The following is a 26382-nucleotide window of genomic DNA, read 5'->3' as shown; positions in this document are numbered from 1 at the left end:
GAATGGAGCATTAAATTTGCCTATCACATAAGACATACTTCAAAATATTTTGCACCCAAGCCAGATGTCACAATGATTAAACTTGAATGTTGATTTCTAATTTTGATTTCTTTCCAACAATGTCATTTTACTTAGGTATGATTTGACTTCATCCAGAATTGCAGATTATCTTCCCCAAAAATAAGATCGGGTTTTATATTAATTTTAGTTGCATTAGGGCTTATTTTCAAGGAAATAAATGCATCCGTTGGGCTGACAATCTTAAGTGGGGCTTATTTTGGGGGTAGGGCTTATATTATGAGCATTCTGAAAAATCATACTAGGGCTTATTTTCCAGGTGGGTCTTATTTTCAGGGAAACACGGTATCTATTTACCTTTGCCAAATAAAGTATGGTGAATTGTTAGGAAAGGGTCTTTCTAGCTGTAGCATGCTAAGTATACTGAGAGAAACTTGCTTTGTGCTTTTTTTTTTCACATTATGTGAGAAACATATTTAACAAATATATCCAAAACCTGTTTGAATATTGTTGGGAAGATTTTCTTTTACAGAACAATTGCATCAGTTTCAATAGATCCAAATAATCAATATCATCCATAATGTCTGAATCTGGAAAGCCATAATTGGTTGAACCTTAAAGTTAGCATATTTAGGAAGATTTTACATCTCTTAGAGGTGGGATATCCAGGGAGCATTTATTACTTCTGAATTACAAATTTCCAATTTTGCTCAGCCAAATTTTAAAAGCAAAAATGGGAAAGTATCATGAATGTAAGCATAGGCTTTGAATATCCAAGAAACCTGACCTCATCTTCAGATTATAAAGCTAACAATTATCTAGAGCAATAGGGCAAGAAGATGATAACCTTGTTTTGGTAAAAAAAAAAAATGCAGTAAGCAGTTATATTTGCAAAACTGCAAATAAATTGGTTATTATGAGTATTTTATAATTCACTTGAGCCTATGTTTTACATTAAACAGGTTTGTATCAGTCGAAAAAGCATCATATAATGGCCCTCACCAAATACTGTGTTTAATTACTTAATAGTAAGATATGTGCTGAGGAATAGATTTCCAACCTCCAGTATTCTGTCTCCTGAATGCAAACGGCCATCTTTAACTGCTGCACCTCGAGGCAAAATATTCTTTACAAATATAGGGCCAGGACCGTGTATGGAGGAGTCCCTGGTGACCACTGTAAAACCTAGTCCTTCAGATCCTAAAGAATAGAAGAAGTATCTGTAAATATGAGGCAACCAATAATTAACAGAAGGCTGTTCTCCAAAGCTTTAATATTTAAATTAAAAATGGGTTTGTTTTCAATTAAGTAAGAATAGTAGGATCCATTCCTTGTTTTAGTGCTGAATTAGGACACCCTGTTCATCTTTTCTGTGCAGCAACAAAGTGTTTCTTTCATCTGGTGTCTTCAAATTCTTTAACATATGCTTGCCCACTTCCATTCTGTATGTTGTTCTTATGAAAAGCATGCAGTAACTCAATGAATGAACACAAGCTTTAGTCACGTATTATATTAGAAAAGGTCGAAAGAATAGAAAAAATATCTGAAATTTTTTAATCTGCATAAAGAATAGGGATTTCTTTCACCCCATCTTTGTTATTTTTATTAAGGAAGCAAATATATGTAATATTCCTTCCTCCTATTCATTTATCCACAACACCCCTGTGAGGTGAATTAAGCAGAGAGACAGAGAGAGTGACTGACCCAAAATCACCCACTTGGCTTTCATGCTGAAGGCGGGATTAGAACATATAGCCTACTGGTTTGTAGCCTGGTATATTTAATCACTGGACCTAATTGACCTAATTTATTACATTATTATTACAGGGTGCAGTATTGAAGTCCAAATGGGCCAAAACGCTTCAGCTCTGGTGTGGGCACTCTCACTGTATCTATTGGTGGTTCCTGAAAGGAGCTTTCCTTTCTCTTGGACTTTTATGGTAACCTTGTGGATTCCAAAAAGTGTTTGCTTGAGTCCATGAGACACTGCAGAAGTGGCAACCACAGGCTGAACATTTCCATAACTAAAATGAGCCTCATGTAGCTACCATGTAGGTCTGATGCAACAACAGGTATAACTGTAGTGCCCACACTGTATCTGAAGCATCTTTGCTAGCTTTAGATCTCAGTAGCTTAGAGCAGAGTCCTAACATAGACACAAAACTGAAAAGGAAAGCTTTCTTTGATAAAAACTTAAAACAGATAAAAACAGAATTTATTAGAGGACTTCACCAGAAGCTTACCAGCTCCAGCCCAACCTTTTTAAACTCATTTGGGGGAGATTTATCTGAAATCTGAAATATCTGAAGTATGTTATGGAATACAGCTTGAAATTGTCTTTAATTGTGATCTCTACATGCAGACTTTGCAAGGAGTTCTTTGCAGCCAACACCTAGTAACAACATATACATAAGCATAAGACAGAAGGACAGAAAGAGAAGAAAAAGAATGTGACACCTCCTTAAACAGTTTTGCTCCTAGCTGTACTCAGAGTAAGTCTGTGATATATTTTTATGGAATGTGGAATAATTTTAAGTGAAAAGGTTTAAAGTTTCGAAACTGGTGCAATATCAAATCTTTCTAATTGCTAGTTTATACATTATTTCTTTATTTTACTTTCTTGGAGTACTTTATGGACAAAAACATTGAAATAAGTAGAAACTGAGCCATGGGCAAACCATTTAGTGTTTAAGTAAATAGTCAGCTGTGTCAGACTTATCCACAGACTATCCTAATCCTCAATGGAACATTCTCAAGTGGGCTTTGAGAAGAAGTAAATTGTTGACCTTTTTAATCTGACAGATGTGTGGCTTTGAATTTAACATGTATCTTGTTTCAATAATTCAGTGTTCAAACTTCAAACTAAATTCTCTTAATTCTGTTCTGTAATATGATTTCAGGGAACACTGGTTCACTGTAGAAACTGAACATTCCATAAGAAGTCTTCTTAAAACCTTAACATCCAGTGTTGTACAATGAAATACTGAAAATTATTCAACTAAATCTTATCAGTATAGCGGTATCAAGTTATTATTTCATGTTATTATAACATTCCAGCAGACATAATCTTTGTTGACTGAAAATAAAAATAACTTTAAAAGTAATGGAAGTCCAACTGGAAAGATTTTTAAATGCAATGTCTGCTATATAATGATACCATACTTTTTTAAAAATACCGGTTGATACATGGAAGCTATTATTTACTAGCTGCCTCCAGTGCATAAGTGCTCACTTGTTTCTGTTTCCAATAGCATGCCAACTGTTTTTGCAATGAATGTCAAATTTATACATCCACATCAACCATATGTAAAAAAAATCATATTTAGAAAGTATTAACAACTCATAACCATTACCTTTTTTGAGATCAATCCTTATTTTCTTTGCATTTTTCTTGCTGCCAAACCCCATCAATGGGGATAAAGATGGTGATGGAGGTTTCCTATTAATTCTTGAGAAGTTAGGACTCTTGGAAGATGCATGTGTACCAGTCTCTAGATTGTTTGCTTCAGAGAAATCTGGGTCTTTCATCATCGGCTTTGGATGGGCTGCAGGTGGAAACTTTCCTTTGGAAATATGATCAGCTTTATTTGGGGAGTACAATGGTGCGATGACTGACTTTTCATATTGTTCACGGCCATATGAAGCAACAACTTCCAGGATGATGTTTTGAGATTTCATCGCTTGGCGGAAAAGATCTTGTGCTCTTGGGGAAAAAAAACATAAAATAGTCTCAGCAATTAAGCAGTGTAACTGCTTATTAATTAATTTGTTGAACATATATCCTGTTCATCTTACCTAGATGTGACTCTAGGTGGTTTACAACCACTAAAACACCAATATAAAACATTAAAACTATAAATAGTAACACTAAAACTGGTTAAAAATTGACAAAGAGGGGAAGGAAGGGAGCGAGATGCAAACAGAGAGGAGATGCGATATTGTATTAGTCCATTAACCATGTCTGTTCCTCCAGCACACAGGAGGATTTTCCTCTACCTGCACAAAAGGAAACAGACCTCAATCCAACATCCCATTTAATTGGAAGCTTTTTAGCCAGCATCCCATTGATTTTCTGGGGAAAACAGGAGGGAAGATTGCAAATGGCAATTGCATGATCACAGGGCATCTGGCATCCAGTTGTAAACCTGAACAGGTTGTCATGCACACAAAATGTGGTCATGGACCGGGGAGGGGGCATAATGCTTTCCAATACCTGAAAATGCTTTATGAGGTGTAAAGGATCCATTCTGAGGCCGTGACTGTGAACTGCTGTTAAATGGCTAGCTGTAAAATGATGACTACATATATGGAATATTTCTAATTAATCAGTAAAGACAATTCACTTTATAGTGCTTATTATGTCATTTATAGGGGGCAGGATGGCTCAGTGGTTAAAGACACTGAGCTTGTCAGCTGGAAAGCTGATACCCCAATTTTGAGACTTGAGTACCATGTGGTGGGGTGAGCTCCTGCCACTTGCTCCAGCTCCTGCCAACCTAGCAGATCAAAAGCATGCAAATGTGAGTAGATAAATACCGGTAGATACCACTTCGGTGGGAAGGTAACATCATTCCGTGTACTTTGGCATATAGTCATGCTGACCACATGACCATGGAAATGTCTTCTGACAATGCTGGCTCCCTCAACTAAGAAACAGGGATGAGTATCACCCCCTAAAGTCAGACTCAGCTGGACAGGGGAAATGTTTACCTTTATCATTATATGTCATTTATAAAATATCTCTTCTAAGATTGCTTTGACTACATATATTCTGTACTTGTATTTGTACACATATATTCAAATTTCAAGAGAGACATATTAGACAAAATTTGTCTAAAACTCCTACTAAGATAACTGCATATGAAAAATGAATAGACATCCTGTGAACTTTAGGAATAATAAAAACAGTCTAGTTTTAAAAGAAATGCACGTAATTTGGATATTGTTGGAACAAAAAATGAAAAACTGCCTTAAAAATAAATACCTAATTTTCATGAAATAAAACTAATGAAGAGTTTGTTAATTGAGTTCTTTGTGTTTTAAAAAAGATGGATTAATGATGTTTATTATTCTTTATTAAGAACAATCTTTGAAGTTTTTAGATTGATTACTAAAGAAATATTACAAAATACTAGTAAAATGTTCAGATTAAGAAAAAGGATTTGAGTATATAGCAAGAGGAAATAAGCATGAAAGCCAGATAGGTCACTCTGGGCCAGTCAATCTGTCAGTCAAACTCACTTCACAGGGTTGTTGTGGGAAAAATAAGACAGGAAAGGTAGGTTGGTTAAAACCTTGAGTAATTTATAAAAATAATAAAGGTGGACAAAAATAAATAAAAAATACTTTTGTTCCAGGACGTCTGTACTTGAAAAATATTAGTGCTATACACTATAAAGAGAAAAAAGAAATATCTAAATTATTTTGTTCAATTGTTTAACTTTTGGAACTTTGGATTGATTTTCAGTGAACATGATTTTTTTTTTTTAATCCAAGAAAAAAATAAGGAAAATGAAGAAGAACTTACTGTGCAAAGGTTTTATCTGCAAGTTCAATATTGTTAATTTTCACAATGCATTCATTTTCATAGAAAAGTCCATCCCGCTTAGACCGGCTATTTTCCTCAATACCACGGATGAAGAGTCCTAAAATCCTGGAGGAAATGTAAAATACGTTTAAGGGAACTTTAAATCATCTGTACCAGGTTGTGACTCAATATTTGCTTCTGTGCTCTTTGAAAAAATAGATCATTTTCACAGATTCTTCTTTTCCCTTCAGGCCATTGAGTGTTTACTTAATTCACTGTATCTGTGCAAAATAAAACGATATGAATTTCTTCCTACTTCCTACAGCATCTCTATACTGTATACAGAATGCTGGGGAGCTGCAAGAATCCACTTTGCCTAAGATGCCAGTGTTGGGGCAGAATATTATGATGTAGTATATTTTATTTTTGTCCTGCTTTGGATAATTTTTCACTTGTTGATTTTGAAGATCTGGACAAGTGTGAACTTTCTTCCTTCTGGATGAAGGAGTGTGTGTGTGTGTGTGTGTGTGTGTGTGTGTGTGTGTGTGTGTGTGTTTAGTACTTCCTTATAGGATGCGAATTCCCTTTCTGCCTAAAGATAGACAGACAAGAAGAGTATTTAGAAATCATTTTATTTGCTTGAAAAGCCTGAAAATTATTGGTCAATTTCAAAAGTATTTTTTCCAGGTGAAGTGACAGAGATAGGAATGGCCTCACAACTCCAGATTTATCTGAATGACATTGTATCTGGGCCTACTTCAGTTGGGATTTTGGCTGGGATGTGGAATCAAGAGTCAGAGATGTAAGGTCTCACAAAAGTTATTTCCCCCAATATTTTAATTTGTTATTCTATAGAAATATTCTATATTCAGTTATGCATCTCCATTCTAGGATATACATGAGTTGTGGTGAAAATCTTGACCCTTTATCTTAAATTGTAAAGATGTAGATGGGAAGAAGCAGGTTGAGATTCAACCCCAACAAGATGAAGTGGCTGTAGATTCAGGCTGTTGGCTGTTGGGAAAATTCCAATATCAGGTCCGGACAGAGGTATGATTTCTAAGCAAAAAGGGGTGTGTAATCACGAGAGGTCCCTGACTTCATTTCTGCTGGAGGAGATAGAAGGTGAGGCTTTTGTTGATTGACTATATAGTCACTCAACACTCTTCATCTCATGGATGAATTACAGTAATATACTCTACATCTTAAAAATGAAAAAAATGAAAAATGCAGGGGTCCACCTGTTTACAGGTGCAATGCAGTAGTAATAAAATAGGGAAGCACATTAATTGTTCATTTGTTTACAGGTGTACTTTAAGATCATAGTGTTCACTTTTAAAGTCCAACATTGTTGGAGTCTGGCAATCTCCCCATCCCAATTTGGCCTGCAGAGTATGACAAGAAGAGCACATAGGGCATATTAGCAAATGTGTATTATTTTAGAAAAAAGTGAAGAAATTGGGAATCTTTACCCATAGGAAGAATGGGAGTCTGTTCAGTGATGCATCTGAGTATCATGTCTGCCAATACAAACCACTTAATAGCTAGAGGAACTTTTCTGAACTATGTACAAAGAAATATTTCTTTTAATATCTATTTATGATGCTGAAAGGCTGTGATGTTACTTTAAATTCTTTGAAAAACTTTTCTTTTTCTCCTAGAAATTTCAACTATTAGATAAAAGCTTTAATTTAAAACTATGCTTCCCTCCATCACCTGCATATACATTTGTAAATATTCACAAAAAGATATAGAGGACTTGGCTCCTAAAGAAATCTGGATGAGAGAAGCAATGGTCTTCTTTATGAATGCCTAAATTACTTCCACGTGCACTTAACATTCCTACTGATTTCCTCTTCCAGTTCCAGAATTTTTGAGTTTATCAGTCCAGTTAACCTACATGAGAACATTTTGAAATGCAGGGATATTGCAACAGGCCCAAGCAGTAAAATTGTTGATGCAGAAAGTAATATCCAGTCTATACCAGATGGTTAGCATACCCAGTGAAAATCCAGATTTACAACATTAAAAGTCTACTGGATATAGTTGTGAAGCAGAAGTTCAGTTTATATATGTGGTAATTATTTTCCTCAAAAATAAGCTTCACCTATTTCTAGAAGATGGAGATCCAACCACAGCAGTGCTAATGCAAATTTACATGAGACAACTGGTCTTAGTACTGTCATGCTAATGATACTCATTTCTACTTAGGCCATGACTGAACAACATATTTTTATTTGCTTTGATTTCTTACATTTTGGAATTACAGTTACTTGTGTGCCTCCCTATTTATTTTGTTCTTTGGATTATCTATAGATTGCCTTTAAAGTTTTATTAGAAATATTTAAATACCTCACATGAAATGGAGATATTCACCACTAAAATGTTGACTATATCATTGTTATAATGAAAAGGATGCTTTTATTAAAATTTTGTTGTGCTCTCCATGCTAAATTTGGGTTCAAAATTACTGAGGAAATTTTGAAAACAATAGCAGTTTTCTGGGTTTTATCAAATGATCCAAACAGTCTAATTAAAAACCAAAGCTAAGATTTTTTAAACTATATGTTATTGACAAAGTTGTAGGATATACTGGGAAGTTTATTTCAGGAAAAGACAATGACAAACCACTACTATTCTATTGCCAAGAAAGCTGTATGAATGTGTCACCAGTGGCATCACCAGGAATCTACATCATTCTTTACAAAGGAAGCTCATCAGCTCAACCTCAATCTGAATTCCATGTTGGGTTAGGTGACAGGGTTGTAATTTCAGCTATCATTTGGCCTATTGGATTCTGCATAGTAAATCTCAAGCATGTCAGTACATCGAATAAAGAGATTAAAGCCATAATCTGCTTTTTCAGTCTTTGCCCTTCCAAGCTGATTAAACCAGGAGTCCCCAACCTTTCGGATCTCAGGGACCACTAAATTCATAATTTTAAATCCCACGGACTAGTAATATGATCTGCTTAATGACGGCTGAATGGGCGTGGCTAGGTGGTCATGTGACTGGGTGGGTGTGGCCAACTTGATGTCACTCACGTTGAGGGGCACCTCCCTGGCCTCTACTTGTCCCTCCCCTCCCAGCCACTCCTCGCCTGCCCACCTGGACTCCTTAGGGTCCCAACAGGAAGCAGTTGTTGGAGCTAAGCAGCCACCACAAGAAAGAGTTGGCAAAACAGCTGGCTAAGTTCGAATTGGATCTGACCAAGAAGAAGGTTCAACAGAAGCACCTCACTGAGGACTATGAGCATAGGCTTTCCAAGCAGAGGGAAGATCTGCAGGAGTGCAAGGCCAGGTACTGGTGCCTGGAGGCTCAGCAGGCTGAGATGATTAGCCAGTTCCAGGCCATGATGCAGTCCCACTGGAACAACACCCTCCGGTTCTTCACCACCAGCGGAGCTTCCCTCCAGCCTTCGCCCAAATCCCAGCACCAGGAGTCTGAAGCAGACCCCGAGTCAGAATTTCTGCCCCCCTCCGACCCACACCAAAAGGCTCCCAAAGGTGGGGGGACTCTCTACAGCAACACAAACGTTCATTGCACGTATCCAGCCCAGGGGCCGTAGTTTGAGGACCCCTGATTTAGTGAAATATAAAAAATGCAAATAATTTGTCTGCGGACCACCAAAATTTTCTCGTGGACCACCAGTGGTCCACGGACCACCAGTTGGTGACCACTGGATTAAACTGTTCATACCGGACTGGCCCTAAGGTTAAGGGGATGATCTTCGTTGGTTTAGCAGGAAGAGAATATTGTTCCTCCATAAGAAAGAGACAAAACAGAGAAAACCTATCCATAATATAAGGGATCTGAACAATGATAAACCAGTCTCAAATTTTACACCTCCTGGAAAGCAAATCAAAAGAACTTTTACCTTGTAATCCTGTTGCATGTGAATTTAGTGATAATCTTGATTATTTAAATTACCCTTTCAGCTATGCTCACCTTGGTAGATGATCTATGCTGAAAAGTGCAGGATATAATCCTGCTAGTTTTGGTTCTGCTCTTTGGTCATTGGCTATATATCCAGTAGCTGATATTGGAGGTCTATCTGACAGACTTCACTAGAACAATTTTCTAGCAAATATTTTGCTATCCCAATGAACAACCTGTATAGCTGCAAATCAAGTCAGGTACTCTTTCTTAGGCTCTTTCAATATAAGGAGAGAAAGCCTCTCTCTTTTGAGAAGTTGGGCCATCCTCCACCTACAGATGGTTTGGGGAATGAATATTAGCCTTATTATGGTGAAATCAGCAATCATACTCACAATTTTCACAAACAATTGATGACCTCCTTTTACCGGTTCACAATAGAAAGCGTTCCCACTTATTGCATCACGGTATGGCATGCCAGCCTGACAGCCGCGTATAGAAAAACAGAGGGTGTGAGCACAGCACAAAACATCGTGAGCTGTCCCCTGATACCACTAGATGAGATCGCTAGGGCTCGCTGCTTTAGAAGAGTGAGGAAAATCCTCAGGAACGACTCTCACCCTGGTCATCACTTCTTTACCCTCCTACCATCAGGAAGGAGATATAGAAGCATAGTCAGCCGCACAAACAGGCTGAAGAACAGTTTTTATCCGTAGGCTATCAGACTCCTGAATGCAAAATAACATCATAAATACGTAGTACGATGGACTTGCAGGGCCAGCGCAACGTGTAACTTGTTCACACTGGTGTAATAGGACTGGGTGTTTGTTAATATGATTTATTGGGTTAGGGGTTTTCTGTTTCCACTGTGAGTTGTATTGTGTTGGGGGGGTGCATTGAGGGAGCTCCACCAATCTCATTGTACATATGTGGTGCAGTGACAATAAAAGTTATTATTATTATTAATTCAACATCTAGATCACAAATTTTTAAAGGTGCTTCTCTTTAGTCAGGCTTTTAATTGTGAATTGGTTTTAACATTAATTTTAATTCATGTTTTCAGGTTTATATAATGGAACCTTCGCTATTCAACAAAATAAGAAGATTGTGATTCTCATATGTACATTGTGTTAAGTATATACTGGTGCTGATATCTGGGAGAAAAAAATCTGATTACTTTTTCTACTGGTTTGCTTCTCCATAATGGAAATCCCTTACCTTCCACTTAATGATGAAAAGTATGGTACCACATGTATCCCCAGTGGGCCTCCTTCCCCAGGTATCTCTACGATTCTTGTCACACCACTAAAAGAAAGGGAAAAGCATCAATTATCTTCAAAAGAAAGCAAGACAAGCAGAAAGATTATTCTGAGCTTGTAAGAGGCACTTGTTGTACCTCAATACCTTTTACCAATCCCTGAAATAAATGGTCATTCTTAACAACTTGCAATTCCATAAGACCATCCCTTTAATAGCCAGATCATAAAGGTTGTTCTGTATACTCTATGAGGTAGATTACACGATCTCTTCAATATACTGCTAATTGCTAAATATGCCTTTGAAAGCCAGTTTGGTACAGTGGTTATGGTATCTACACTACAAACTGGAGTCCATGAGTTCTAGTCCCACCTTAGGCACAAAGCCAGCTGGATGACTTTGGGCCACTCACTTTATCTCAGCTCTAAGAAGGAAGCAGCAATGGCAAACCACTTTTGAAAACTCTTGCCAAGAAAACTGCAGGGCCTAGTCCAGGCAATCACTAGGAATCAAAGCCCTGCTGACTTGAAGCAAAAAACAACAAAGCCTACGCACAACAAAACTGGATATCCACATATTGAAATAATTAATATTCAAATTGTCCACGTGAATCAAATCTGATTTATTAAAAAACCCATAATGATATATGCTACAAATGCAAAATGTGCTACATGAATTGGACTGTATTTATCTATTCATGTTTTCTTTTTAGATCTATTAGGAATACAACAGGGTTTTTTTGTGTTCTATAATAATAGCAAAAAGAATAATCCTTAGGAAATTGAAAATACCATAACATAAATGACTGGATTTCAGAGATATGTGATTTAGCAATTTTGGAGAAAATTATTTTTACTTTACATTATTTTATATATGTCTGTTTGAAGATGGAATAATAAACCAAAAATATTTGGGTTTTTTTAAAAAACAAATTCTAGTGGGGGAGGAGGAGGGGAAGATGAAAAGGACATAATACTTTATATTATATCAAATGAGATATAACTATAGAACCATGGACTCCTACTCCACTCATTCTACTCTCTCACAGAGAGGTGTAGAACACCCAAAGAATCCATTTCCTGTTCAATATCTTTAATATAAAGAACAAATTGTTATTTTATTTTTAATGTCTATGTAGCCTATTCCAAAGCTTTTAGAGGGTATATGTATGAAGGTAGACCTATACAAATAGCCCTCAATTTATGACCACTCATTCAGCAACTTTCAAAGGCTTGTGACTGCTCCGTGAAGTTATGGCCTTTGTAGATTCCCTGTGCTCATGTGATCGCAATTCAAGCACTTGTAACCAGTTTGCAATTACAAAGGGTACAGCGTCAACTGAATGAATTTTGCGAACTTCCCTGCCAGCTTCTCACAAACAAAGTCAAGTCACTCCTTATTGTGGCCCGTCAGCGGCCTGTGCAACTAGTAGCTGATTCCGACAGCAAGGAGGCTGGTGTGGTGCTGTGCCAGCAGCCTGTGCAACTGGCATTCGAGTCAAACAATGAGGAGGCTGGAGAAGATATGGTGCCAGAGGCGGGTATTCAGACAGGGCCTTCAGAACCTCCAAAAGCTCCCATAAGTGAAGAGGAAGAAGAGGAGAAGCCTCTTCTCGATGCACGGGCGCGCAGAGCTGCCAAAAGGCAGGTTCCTCAGGAGGTCTCCTTGAGAGTAAGGCTTGGGGCTAATTGGCCACTCCCTTAGTCTATTTAAGGAAGGACAACGACTGAGGCAATTTGCTGGGAACAACTTTGTTCACTCTCCTTCGCGTCCTGATCTTAGTTCTCTTATCAGTTTACTGCAAATTGCTTCTGGGCTTTCTGCCAACCATAGTAAGGTTACGATTATTTATTCTTTGGATTCTTGTAGGCTGTTAAGAAAGTTAATTAACAGCCTTTATTTGAAAAAGACTGATTTAATTTAGTAAACTAAGGTTTGTACAGACTTTGTGTGTGCTGCATTCTCCATAGCTGGGGCAGAATACTCCTGCTGCTTTTTCACACATCTACCCACACTCTGTAGCAATAACACTTGTATACCACTTCATAGTGCTTTACAGCCTTCGCTAAGCAGCTTACAGAAACAGCATATTGCCCCCAACAATCTGGGTCCTCATTTTACCGACCTTGGAGGCTGGAAGGCTGAGTCAACCTTGAACCAGTGAGAATAAAACTGCCAAACTGCTGGCAGTCAGCAGAAGTAGCCTGCAGTACTGCATTCTAACCACTGTGCCATGACGACTCATAGCACCCATTTATGCCAACCACCCACCAGCTTGTGGCTCTGTCCCACCAGCTTTCTTTCTTACATCTTCCAAAGACTTGGCCATGGGAGTTTCTCACTTAATGACCCATGCAGTCCTGGGATTATGGTGGCAACCAGAATTGATGTCACTACATGATGTGGTCACATGATATCACACTTTACAACCACATCACTTAGCAAAGGAAATTCCCATCTCAATTGTCATCATAACCCAAGGATTTTTGGGATGTATTAAAAACACAATATCATAAGCTGTTTTAAAATTGACTTGCTTCAACAGAAAATAAAATCACAGAGGAAAGGGAGAAAGAGAGCATTATGCTTAGATTCATACAATATTTATTGTTGTATTTGAACTATGCCTGTCTATTGGATGGACACTAGAGCTGCTGGCATAATTTTTTTTAAAAAAGTGAGGATGGGGAGTGGGAATGGCAGAAATAACCCTTGAAATCACCTTGGAGACAAACATACCATAACATGCCAGAGCAAGGAATATTATAGAACTGATCTCTTTTGTTTCAGAGAACAAGGCGGAGGAGATGAGAACTTCATCTCAGAAAATTCTGTAATGTGTGGTGTTGGGCTAGCTCACCAGTCACACTTTTCTACTTCAATATTTACTTATTAAACAATAATTCTCCTTCTAGGCTGAATTAATCTTTAATACTTTTGAGGAGACTATAATTGTAAATTATAATTGGTATCTGAGCATGCCACAGCATTCAGATATTCAGTTCAGCATTCTTACAATATATCAAGGCTTATAAAAATTGTCACAAATAAATGTGTGAATCAGCCTCTGCTATACTTTAAACAAAAATTGTATAGAATTCTGTTACCTAAATTGATGAAATTAAACTAATTGCAGTATAATAAAATAATTCACAAAACAAAGGCTGAAGTATGCCATGTTTCAGGAAATCAGTAGCCTTTATGTATATTATGTACTTCTTTCTTTCAGAATTCTTTATTTATATTTTTGAAAAAAATGTTTAAAAGAGAAGATATATATTCTTCTTACTGTTTTTAATAAGTAGCCACTTTAAAAATTGCTGAGAGGTGGCAGGTGAATATTTGGCCCAATTCTGTACTGTATAAACGATAATTGGAAAAAGGTCTAATTCAAATGAGAAACCCAGATTTCTTTATTGAGCATTTGCTGTAATTTAGGAAAATGCTAATCATTTCACAAATGAGACTGACTTAGATTAGATTCATTGTAAGGTAGATCTCATATCATGTCTCCCTATGAATGAACGTGAATAAATATAAACTGCAGACTAAGATGGAGGCAGCAGTCTAGAGCAGCATCTTTCAAAGTGTGACCTGGGAGATTGCTGGAAATCCTCAAGACCTAAGAGGATCCAAGCAGTTAAATAAATAAATATTTTAAGATTTATCAGTTTTAATTTCTCATACAAACAAAAGCTCTTTGGAGTGCTCCAACATTATTAAGCATGCAAAGGGGTCCTAAAACCAAAATGTTTGAGACTCACTGGTCTAGGGTAAGGCACAAAGACAGAAATAGAAGCAGATAATAAAAGAACAGACACTTGGGGTGGGAGGGTAGCCTCACTGTTATAAACGGATTGTACTATGCACTAGCTGTAAATAAAAAGTTTTTCTATCCATTTTCCAATTAACGAAATGACTTCAGGAAGCTGCTTCGGGAGAGCATTTCCCTGGATAGTGACACATAAATACTTTATATCACAAAGGGATGCAGGACAGAATCTTCTTCATCAGATGACTCCTAATATGACTCAAAGATACTATTTTCCTCTGTGAATTGCTGGCACAGGGTATTGATGATATGCCGCGATTTCTAAATTTAAATGGCTACTGCAGGCTAGCTTTCTTCTTACTGACTCAGGAATGTAAGATATTATTACATCACCATTCCAGTAAAATTAAACAAGGAGATTTATTTCCTCACAAAAATACCATTCCAGTTACTAGCTTGAATTTAGAGAGAGAGAAAAAAATCTCTGCTGAGGAAAAACAAATAATTCTGAGAAAGATAAGCAATGAACCTTCTGCATTGGAAATTGTCAATAACTGCTACGTTATAAAATGTATTGCAAAGTTCAAACTTATTTCTACATATTTAATAAAATGTACTGTATACTATTGCATGGACTAGATTGCCAATAGCCTTTATTTGTGCACAGGATAGTACAATTTTCAGCATTATGTGTCTGAATTTACATTTTCTATACATCCTGTGTAATTTGAGAAACACAAATTTATCCAGTTGTATCACTCTTCTCTTGATTTGTTTTGAAATGTTTATTTCCCACCATAGGTTTTAGCAAAACCACTCTTCTCAAAAATAATGTATTTTAATAAAAATATTTCAACATTGCATTCAACATGGACTTCATGTCTTCAAGGAAAAAATCCATTATCCTTATAGGTAGTTTTTAAGTAATGACTAGCTATTAAATTTCATTAATATTCCTTTTATATTTCAAAACTTAAAACTATAATTTCTTAGATCTTTGGATATAATCAATATTACAGATAAAGTGATACAAGATTATTCTAATTATCCTAAATTATTATCCTAAGTTTGAGATGTAAACTGCAAATATAGTAATGACCTGTATAAATTCTGCCTCTGGGTTTATTTTTTTAAACATATACATATGTTTAAACATTTACATATACATTCTTCCTAATGTGCTGGATCCACAAGTGCAGGGTCTGTTTTTTCTCAAATCAACTGAGTGTTGATCCATTGGTTGCGATTGGGAATTTACTAATCAATTTGTTCTGAGACTAAGATTGTGTGATGGAATCTTGTCCATGTTCCCAGGATGGAGGGAATGTATTTGAGAGGAGCAAATCACAGCACAGTTTGTGTGGGAGAAAAAGGGTGAAGATGGCTCCTCCCTTATAGTTTTCAGAGTACATGTTTTATGGGACAAGTAGTCTGCTTTAGTTTGGTAAGATGTTTGTATGTGAGGAATAATAAAGGAAACTATTTAGAAGAATCTCAATATATCTTTCTTTTGGAGCTTACCATGTCATGAGCTGAGAGAGAGTGACTGGCCCAAGGTCACCCAGCCAGTTTTCATGCTTAGGCAGGGCTAGAACTCACTGTCTCCTGGTTTCTAATCTGGCGTCTTAACCACTTGACCAAATTGGTTCTCTTTATTAAAAATGTTCTTTACAACATATATTTATCCTAGATTAAAATGAGGCCAATCTCCAATAATGCCACATTGCTGTATGTCTGTAAAAATTGTTAATATGTTAGCAACAGATTTTAATTTTAAATTGATTAATCAAAAATATTACTGGACTCTCCAAAAACATACTTGTAAAAAGGGTCATCAGGTTTTCTCTGTTCGAGATGCAAAATATTTAAGACTCATCAACCCAAATGATACAGTCTTGTAAACTTTTGAACTTCTCTGGAGTAGAATTTTAATGTATATAAGTAGGTTTATGAAGAAATCCCTAAATGTTAAGCATGCTAATGTGACGTTGAATTATATCTCTCTCTATATATAAAACTCTAGAAACTGACTGTCCATGAGGAATTATGGTTATACCAGGCATGGGGGAGGGGAGCAAAAGAATTAAACCGAGAAATTGCGAAAGTGATCATACATTAAGAACTGGCTTTTTGAAATGTGCAATTTATCTGTTCTGGAAAAATACAATATTTTCTACTAATCAAAGGATGAAGTATTATGTATTTCAATAATACAATGGCATCATTAGGTGTCTATTTTTTGTATCTCATTATAGTATAATATAATATAGTATTATATGGTAGTTTTTATAAGTCGGTAATTATCCATAAGTTTACTATATATATTTGTTTTTTAGTTCAACTCTTTAGTAACACTTCAGTATTATAATTGTTAAATTTTATTATGTACGTGAAGGGGGCTCATGTGAGGGATCAGATTTTCACTCTCTTTTTTTGCTTTGATCATTTAGTGGAATTTTATTATTGAGGTATATTCTGATACTGTGTTTATATTTAGAAATCTTCTAAAATAAAGAAGAATCTTTGAAGAAAAAAGATGAAGATGAAGACTACTCAGTTCAAAACTGGGTAGCATTGACTTTAATTGTGCATCATGAGAGCACTAAATACAATGAATGCTTGTAGAAAACGATTTTATCTATAGGTTCACAACAGAGAAAATTGTGACATAATGCTTAGTAAATAAATGCCCGCACTTTTCAGTTAGACACTGCTGCATTCCCCATATTTTACCGGGCAGTTCTAGGAAATTATTAGCCAGAGTTGATATTTCAGCATGGAATACATCAGGAACAAGGAGGTGATATAGACCTAATCAGGAAATTGAGTCAATCAACACAAGGCATTAGCTACTGATTAAATCTACAACCCTGCAGGAAATTAAAGTGACAACAAAACAGGAAGAGAATCTGATGTGGTCAAGTATGGAATAATAAGTGGTTGTCCAGGGAAATACAGGCATCATAGAGAGGCTATAGAAGACTTTCAGGGAAATACCTCCTACTGAGCCAAGAGTCTTTGTTGAAGAGATCCAATTACTACATTTTTACAGATATAACTGAAAAGAAATACCCTATTATTCCAACTTAACTGCAGCAGGGGATATTGTCAAAGGAATGCTTTGCAACATACACTATTATTATACTGTTTCACACAGTAGCAGACAATATGAGCAAAAATAGATCTTTTCTTTGCATTTTTGAGATTTAAACAGACTAACATGGAAGATGCAGGAAAATCATTGCTAAAGCTGAGGCTTCTCTGGACATGAAGATGGAAAGTAAGAGGGTATTTGTATTTTCAAAGAGTAGAATATCACCAATTGGGAAGAAGTTTGGAAGTAGAACATTAAGGAATAACTTGTATGTGAAACTATATGAAATACTCTATTGTAGTCAATAGCCAGCACAGATTTTCATGTGTGAATGAGCTATTAAAGACTACTGGTCACTGACAAAGCATAGGCATAACCGGTACCAACTAAAAAAAAAAACTTTTTAAATAGTCTTCTTTCATATATTCACAGCAAAAGGTTCAGTTGATCATGCATGTGTAAATGAGCACTTTATTTCAAGATACAACAAAAATCAGCGCTAGTCAAGTTTCTAGGTAAGGGGGGGGAAATCCAAAACACCTACTAAAGCAATACTTCTATAAGAAATAATTGAAAAATCAGAGAATAATATGCAAGCTTTTGAATTCTTCAGAAGACTTCATCAGACAAGACATTAAAGAGAAAAGCGGGGGGTGAGGGTAGAGAAAATGTAAAAGGAAGAAAAAACAAATTTGAAGGATCTTAATTTTAAAATAATATTTCTATTATTATAGCTTTGTTTATTAATGTAATATACAAATTTAAACTGATTCAGAAATGGTTTAGCCTGGGACACTATAGAAGATAAAAATGATAGTGAATTAGAATAATCTGTGATTATTAGAAAATAATAATAATAATAATAATAATAATAATAATAATAATAATAATAATAATAATTATTATTATTATTATTATTTAATCTTTAGTAAGATTCACAGCCTTTGAGGCTGGTTAATAGCTCAGCAGCTCGAGTCCTAACCAAGGACCTAGGAACTGTTAAGGTATCGTCGGAGGATTTAAGCTGTTGGGAGTAAGGTGGTTTTTTGTAGAGTCAAAATGTTCAAGTCCGGCAAATTTAGAATTTCTAAATAGCAGGGTAGCCCTTTGGCTATTGCTCCAAGGGCTCCAATTACAATCGGGACAACACACAATTTCTTTTTCCACAGTCGCTCAACTTCAATTTGCAAGTCCCAGTACTTTGTGATTTTTTCTTGCTGCTTATCTTCAATCCGTGCATCACCAGGTATTGCAATGTCAATGAACCATACTTTTTTCTTTTCAACTATTGTTATGTCAGGTGTGTTGTGGACCAAGTGCCTGTCAGTCTGAATCCTAAAGTCCCACAAGATCTTGAGTTTCTCATTCTCTAAAACTTTCTCAACTTGATGTTCCCAATGGTTTTTGCTGTATTCAAATCCAAACTTCTGGCACAATTTCCAGTGAATGATCTTAGCAACACGGTCATGGCATTGTAGGTAGTCAGTTTGTGAAATTTTGCTGCACCCACTGATCAGATGGTCGACTGTCTCATCTTTCTCATTGCAGAGGTGCCATTTGCTGTTGGTGGTAACATGTTGAATTTTTGCCTTCATGCAGTTTGTGGCTAGGGCTTGTTCTTAAGCTGCCAAAATAAAGCTTTCTGTTTCTTTTTTCAGTACTCCTGATCTTAACCAGTTCCAAGTTAGTTTCTGGTCAGCTTTGCCTTCAATACTTTTCAAGTATTGGCAATGCAGAGTTTTGCTTTTCCAATTTTCAGCTCGCTGCTCAATTACTTCTTTCTTATATTCTGCTTTTGTTTTAGTTGTCTTTAAAAGGCCTCCTTTATTTACTTCCTTAATCATTGGTTCTTCATTTTTCTGGATGTAATCATTCAAGCTGTGTTTTTCTTCTTCCACAGTCTGCTTTACTTGTAGGAGTCCTCGACCACCCTCTGCTCTTGGTAAATATAATCGGTCAACATCACATTTAGGGTGCAAGGCATGATTCATTGTCATAAGCTTCCTTGTTTTTCTGTCCAAATTGTCTAACTCCATCTGGGTCCAGTCAATTATTCCTGCAGAGTATCTAATCACAGGTATAGCCCAGATATTTATGGCTTTTATGATGTTTCCTCCACTCAATTTGAACATTAATATCTTATGAATTCACCGAATGTACTTGGCTGAAGTTAATTCCTTGACTTTATTATGCATTAAGTCAGAGGCTTCTAAAATCCTCAAGTACTTGTAGCCTTCTTCTGATTTTACTATCTTTATCATTTCTTCATTCTCGAGTTTGCATCGCTGTTTTCCTATATTGAGTCTTGGTTTGCTGCACTTTGAGCAGCTTCCTCTTGTTGATCTCCATCAGAGCTGGTTCAACATTGTCTTTCACATAATCTGCCAGAGCATGCTTCTCTTCTTCGACTGTCTGCTTCACTTGCAGAAGTCCTTTGCCGCCTGCTTTTCTGGGCAAATATAGCCTGTCGACATCACTACGTGGGTGCAGCGCATAGTGTATGGTCATCAGTTTTCTTGTTTTCCTATCCAGACTGTCCAGCTCTGCCTGTCCAGTTTACAATCCCAGCAGTATATCTGATGACGGGTATGGCCCAGGTATTTATAGCTTTGATGGTGTTACCGCCATTCAGTTTGCTTTTTAGAAGTTTCCTGACCCTTTGTATGTATTCTTTGCTGACCACATTTTTCACTTGCCCGTGCTTGATGTTGTCCAACTGCAGTATGCCCAGGTATTTGTAGGCTTCGGGTTGGTGGTGCTTGATGGTTTGTCATTGGGCATTTTAATTCCATTACTTTCTACGATTTTCTCTTTCTTCAGTGCCACTGTGATGCATTTGTCCAGGCCAAACTCCATGCTGATGTCAGTGCTGAAAATTCGAACTGTATTGGTCAGTGATTGGATTTCAATTTCTGATTTTCTGTATAACTTCAGGTCATCCATGTACAGCAGGTGAGAGATTTTCTGTGAATTTTTAGCACTTTGATAACCCAGATTAGTTTTCTGTAGAATTGTTGACAGAGGGGTCATGGCGATGATGAACAGCAAAGGTGACAATCACCCTGGAAAATCCCTCTTTTGATGTTGATCAATCTGTAGCTTTCACTTCCAATAAACAGTTCTGTTTTCCAATGTTTCATCGCATTTGCAATGAAAGTACCAATGCACTTGCATAGTCGAAGACATCCAGGCACTTGATGATCCAGCTGTGCGGTAGTGAATCAAATGCTTTCTTGTAGTCAATCCAAGTTGTATACAGATTTGTTTTTCGGTTTATTTACTTTATTCATGAAACATGAAACTCAATCAACTGAACATTCAAAAATGCATCACAAATACCATTGACTGGTGCTAATGGTTGATACGGGTTGTTGTCAGAGTCCTAGGTATCAACCAAGTACCTTCTTAAGATGTATGATGTTCCAAGTAGCGCAGTTTTTTGCAGTTCCGCTGCTGTTATTGCAGGAAGCTGCAATTTGTTGATGTATCTTATAAAATTCTTGGACATGGTACCAAGTGCCCCGATGACAATGGGTATCACTGTTACATGTTTCATTCATAGTCATATAGTTTCGATGGCCAGGTCGCGAAATTTCATGATTTTTTTCCAGTTCTTTTTCTTTGACTCTGGCATCTCCTGGTACCGCAATGTCAATAAATTGTATGTTTCGGTTTTCGACAACTGTGATATCTGGCATGTTGTATTCCAAGTGACAATCTGTCTGTATTCGAAAGTCCCACAAGATCTTCACCTTCTCATTTTCTATAACTTTTTCCACTTTATGTTCCCATGACTTTTTGGATACAGATAAATCGTATTTTTTATATAATGACCAGTGGATTAATTTACTCGGTCGTGTCTAGCTTTGTAATCAGTTTATGTGATTTTGCTACATTCACATATTAAATGTGAAACAGTTTTGACTTTGTTGTTGCAAAGTTGGCAGTTTGGATTGTCGGTGGATTTTTGTAACTTCGTTTTCATGGCATTAGTTTGTAGTGCTTGTTCTTTATTATTATAATTATTATAATATATTATTATTATTATTATTATTATTATTATTATTATTATTATTATTTAATCTTTAGTGAGATTCACAGCCTTTGAGGCTGGTTAATAGCTCAGCAGCTCGAGTCCTAACCAAGGACCTAGGAACTGTTAAGGTATCGTCGGAGGATTTAAGCTGTTGGGAGTAAGGTGGTTTTTTGTAGAGTCAAAATGTTCAAGTCCGGCAAATTTAGAATTTCTAAATAGCAGGGTAGCCCTTTGGCTATTGCTCCAAGGGCTCCAATTACAATCGGGACAACACACAATTTCTTTTTCCACAGTCGCTCAACTTCAATTTGCAAGTCCCAGTACTTTGTGATTTTTTCTTGCTGCTTATCTTCAATCCGTGCATCACCAGGTATTGCAATGTCAATGAACCATACTTTTTTCTTTTCAACTATTGTTATGTCAGGTGTGTTGTGGACCAAGTGCCTGTCAGTCTGAATCCTAAAGTCCCACAAGATCTTGAGTTTCTCATTCTCTAAAACTTTCTCAACCTGATGTTCCCAGTGGTTTTTGCTGTACTCAAATCCAAACTTCTGGCACAATTTTTATTATTATTATTATTATTATTATTATTATTATTATTATTATTATTATTATTATTATTCATCGCACAGTCAGCCAGATGTTCAGATTGGGTTTGGCATTTTTGTCTACCTATCGAGTCCTTACCAAGGACCTGGGATAGGCAAATCTGGATGTTTGACGGTGTTACAGATATCGTCACAGGATGGAAGCAATTCCAAGTAAAACCGCCTTCTGCAATTGACCGATGGCAAATTTGTCAAAGCCTATTATTATTATTATTATTATTATTATTATTATTATTATTATTATTACTATTACTATTACTATTACTATTATTATTATTATCTGTTTTATTCATTAAACATGAAACTCAGTCAACTGAACATTTAAAAATGTGTCACAAATACCATTGATTGGTGCTAATGGTTGATAGGGGTTGCTGCCAGCGTCCTAGGTATCAACCAAGTACATCTATATGTTCTGTAGATGCAGAATATGCAAATAATTCATTCAGTTTTTTTGCAATTTCCAAATCATCCTTCAAAATAACTTACCCTAATGGATCAATCACTTCCCTATTACTGTTTTAAATATATAGATATAAATACAGTGTATCTAAAAACATTATTATTGTTTCCCTTAACTTGCTTGGAATATTTTTCTTTCTCAGTTTGTACTCCTTTTTATTTTGTCCATTTCAGAAAGGGCCATTTTAATTTCCATAGCTTGGTGATGTTGGTTGATTCTTTCTTATACTATGGAATAGAAGCCACTCAAGTCTCAAGTAACCTCCAGGCATTATGTAAAGTTCTGGCACTTTGATTTTTCCCCTTAGCTTTTTTTCATCATATCCCACATATTTACAAATATTCCCTTTTGTAGTTAAATGTAATTGTGCTGAAACAGTTGACAATTTCTTATTTATGTGTATTCTATGTGTAATAAGAACTGTGGTCATTTTTCCCCTATTTTTTCCACAACACTTGCCATTCATCTGACACTAGATTACAATTACCAGTTGGGATTTAACATAGGGTTGTCTCTCTTCCTACAGCTGTTTTCAAATAAGTGAAAGTGGTAGGTCCTTACTCTGGATTTGCATCATGACATTGAGTCCCAAGTTAGATGGCAACATTATGTAGTTGAAATGCTAATATTTTTAAACTACAAGATTTCTACAGTCTTTTATCTACTCTAATAGTTATGTTAAACCAATATATGTATAAATTTACATTCTTAAAAGCAAAAAATTATAGACTTATTTGTATTATAGAAATAGAGAAAAAAAGAAATAATATAAATGGATTTTTTTTACCTGAAATTAAATTTTGTTTTCTGAGATGTCAGTGTATCATTATGTGTAGTGAAATCCCAGGCTTCTGAAGAGGATTGTGCTGAACACTAAAAGATACAAATAATATGCATTTTAAATCTGTTATATCAACAGTATCATATTGAGGAATGAAGCTGTAAAAAAAAAAACCCAAAACAATGAAATACCACATTGTTCATGACCAGGTCTTCCATAGCTCTTTTATGATAGTTATGGAGAACTGCAAAACTGAACATTAATACTGATGTTCAGATATTTTACCTGATATTTATCTCCATTCTTTATTTATTTGCCCTTACAGAAATTATTGAACATGCATAGAAATATATATAATGCACTTGTATGGGAGAAAAGGATATATTTTGAAGAGATGCCAGAAGGAGAAACAACCATTGCTTAGGTTATGAAAATATTGTGGACTGCTTAGATGAATGAAGATTAATATCCAAAACTACAACTAACCATTAAGAAAGGTATTAAAGTAATTTAAGTAATATAAAAAGTAATATAAAAAATTTATTGTACCTAGAAAAAAAATCTTAAGGAATGCCTCCTTATAGTCACACAATATATCAGTATGGTTAAAACGTAATACTACATAGATTAAGAAAATAGGAAATAGACTGGACACATTTCACCTAACTCATATTTTGTTTGACTGTCAATTATATGCCCCCATCTGGCTTAAATTCTTAACCTCCCTTTCGGAAGGAACAGCCTAGTGGGATCCAAGCCACAGACTGTCATGTTTACTCCTGAGATCAACTGTACATATTGTAAGCCAGAATTGCTAAATCTATAACTAAGACAGTCATCCTACGAACCCAATACATTGAACAAATTGGGGTACCCTGCAAAGGAGATTCATTTATGTGATTACTGTCTCTCTGTATTAACCCACTTGTTTTTTATCACTTTAATTCCTCCTTTCCATCTTATTCTGAAATTAGATTAATAATTTTTTTTATTTTATGCTTTATTTTATTTTATTGATAAATTTATAAGATTAGTCAATCAATAAACTATCTACCGGTAATTCATTACTTTTAAACATGACTGTTATTTATCGAGTTATTTGATGATCGGGAATCTTATCTTTTACCGATCTTTGTTCTGTCTCACAATGAATAAAGTAGAAAACACTAGCTAAAAGCAAAACTAGTGATTTCTGCATAGTTAAGATTTCTCAGGCTCCTATATAACTGTTTTAGGTTCTTAATAATCCCATAATGATGTTTTGAGATCACTTTGAAAGATTTGATATATAGAACCCAATAAAATACTGAGGAAATGTTCACCAGAAGAAAATAAAAAATGGAGGAAATCGTCTGAACTGGGATGGAAATGTTCTGCTTAAGCATGTCATGGCTTTGCATCTTGGGTGCAGAAGAATGACAGTTTGAAGGAAATAAACCACATAGATCTTCTTACATTTTCTAGGGAGGTTTTAAAAGAAAATAAGACAATTATTCTGCTCTCTTGAAACCATTGTCATAAAACAAGGAAGAGTTCAAATTTGCAATTAGGAAACCAAGAAAAGATATCAGAAGTATACGGCATCAAAGAACTAATCTGGTTTCCATCTGAACTTCCCCCAAACTTTCTTCCCTTTGCAACCCCTAACAGGTTTAAAGTTATCTTGCTCTAGCTAAATAGAGCTCTACACAGAAGCAAATCTGTTAGATTTATATATAGTTATATAGAGATGATATAGAGATGATATATATATATAAAGATATATAGAGATAGAGATAGAGATAGATAGATATTTAAATACATATATAGATACATACACAAACTTACACACATACTGTTGTGTTTCAAGTTCTCAATTTTATAGCTCTAAAAATAATTGCCTAAGATCAGTATTGAAGGGGAAAAATAATCCCAAACCTTTCTCTCTTAAATGAGATGCTAAGGAAATATAAATTCAGATTTTACTCTTGATCCTCCTTGCTCCAAACACTGGAACCATCATATACAAAACTATTCTGAATATATAACAACTACCAAGTTTTAATTGCAGAAAGTATGTACAAATATGCAATATCAGGATGAGAAAATGCTGTCATTTCATAGAAAGAATAAGTAGTTTTTCAGTACAAATGTGAAATTTTAAGACAGTAACCTATTGCAACACAAAAACACTACAGAAACATTTTTTCATTAAAGCAACTTAAGTGTTGGGTTTTGATTCTTTGACAGCATCAAAAGAAACAAACCTGCTGCTGTACAATTTTCTCATCTGTGATCACTCCAGCTTTGACTGTGCAAATAATAAGTGTAACATGGTAAATTATCTGAGAAAGAAGAATGCCATGAACAGAGATGATATATTTATTTTGAGTGCATTTAAATAATTGAAAAAAGTGCTGTGAAAAACAAGTCCTTCAATTTGGAACAAAGAAGGAAAGCGAAGAAGAGAATTTTACACTAATAAAGATAATATCTGAAATCTATAAATCTGGACAGTCTTCGACACTCTTATATAAATCAAAGACTCTTCCAACGCCTCACAGGTACTGAGATATTTCAAAGCAAAAAAGTTTATAAAATTTGTCACAGGCACAGACAGAATGCTATAAAAGAGATAGTCTCACCAATACGTGATTAATTACTACAGGGGTCTAAGTCAGTGGTGGGATTCAATATTTTTAACAACCGGTTCTGTGGGTGTGGCTTACTTGGGGGTGTGGCTTGGTGGTCATGTGACCAGGTGGGCATGGCTAGCTGGTCATGTGACCGGGTGGGCATGGCTATGTGCATAGGGACTACTCAGAGGGCTGAAAAAAGTCATTTCTGACTGGTCCTCGCATTATGACCATCCTCATATTTATGCCCATTGCGGCATTCTTAACAACCGTGTCAGTCATTTCACCACTACTTCTCTTCACCATGGTGACAAGATGTAAAACGTAAAATGTGA

General features: G+C 35.8%; 1 protein-coding gene across 3 annotated transcripts in view; it reads right to left on the bottom strand.

Annotated features, from left to right (window-relative positions):
• Nucleotides 1-26382, bottom strand: part of PARD3B (par-3 family cell polarity regulator beta) — a 568533-nt gene that overhangs the window by 368543 nt on the left and 173608 nt on the right. For all 3 annotated transcript variants that reach the window (XM_060688120.2, XM_060688124.2, XM_034431407.3), the window contains exons 5-9: nt 23439-23524; nt 10640-10726; nt 5546-5671; nt 3372-3721; nt 1079-1218 (exon numbers count right to left, since the gene is read on the bottom strand). In XM_060688120.2, the coding sequence (XP_060544103.2) occupies nt 1079-1218; nt 3372-3721; nt 5546-5671; nt 10640-10726; nt 23439-23524 (789 nt within the window). The remainder of the gene's footprint in view (nt 1-1078; nt 1219-3371; nt 3722-5545; nt 5672-10639; nt 10727-23438; nt 23525-26382) is intronic.

The sequence above is a fragment of the Pantherophis guttatus genome, chromosome 1 (assembly GCF_059756535.1).
Source record: "Pantherophis guttatus breed Tessera chromosome 1, ASM5975653v1, whole genome shotgun sequence".
NCBI classification, from domain to species: domain Eukaryota; kingdom Metazoa; phylum Chordata; class Lepidosauria; order Squamata; family Colubridae; genus Pantherophis; species Pantherophis guttatus.
This window is presented reverse-complemented; position numbering and strand designations above follow the sequence as displayed.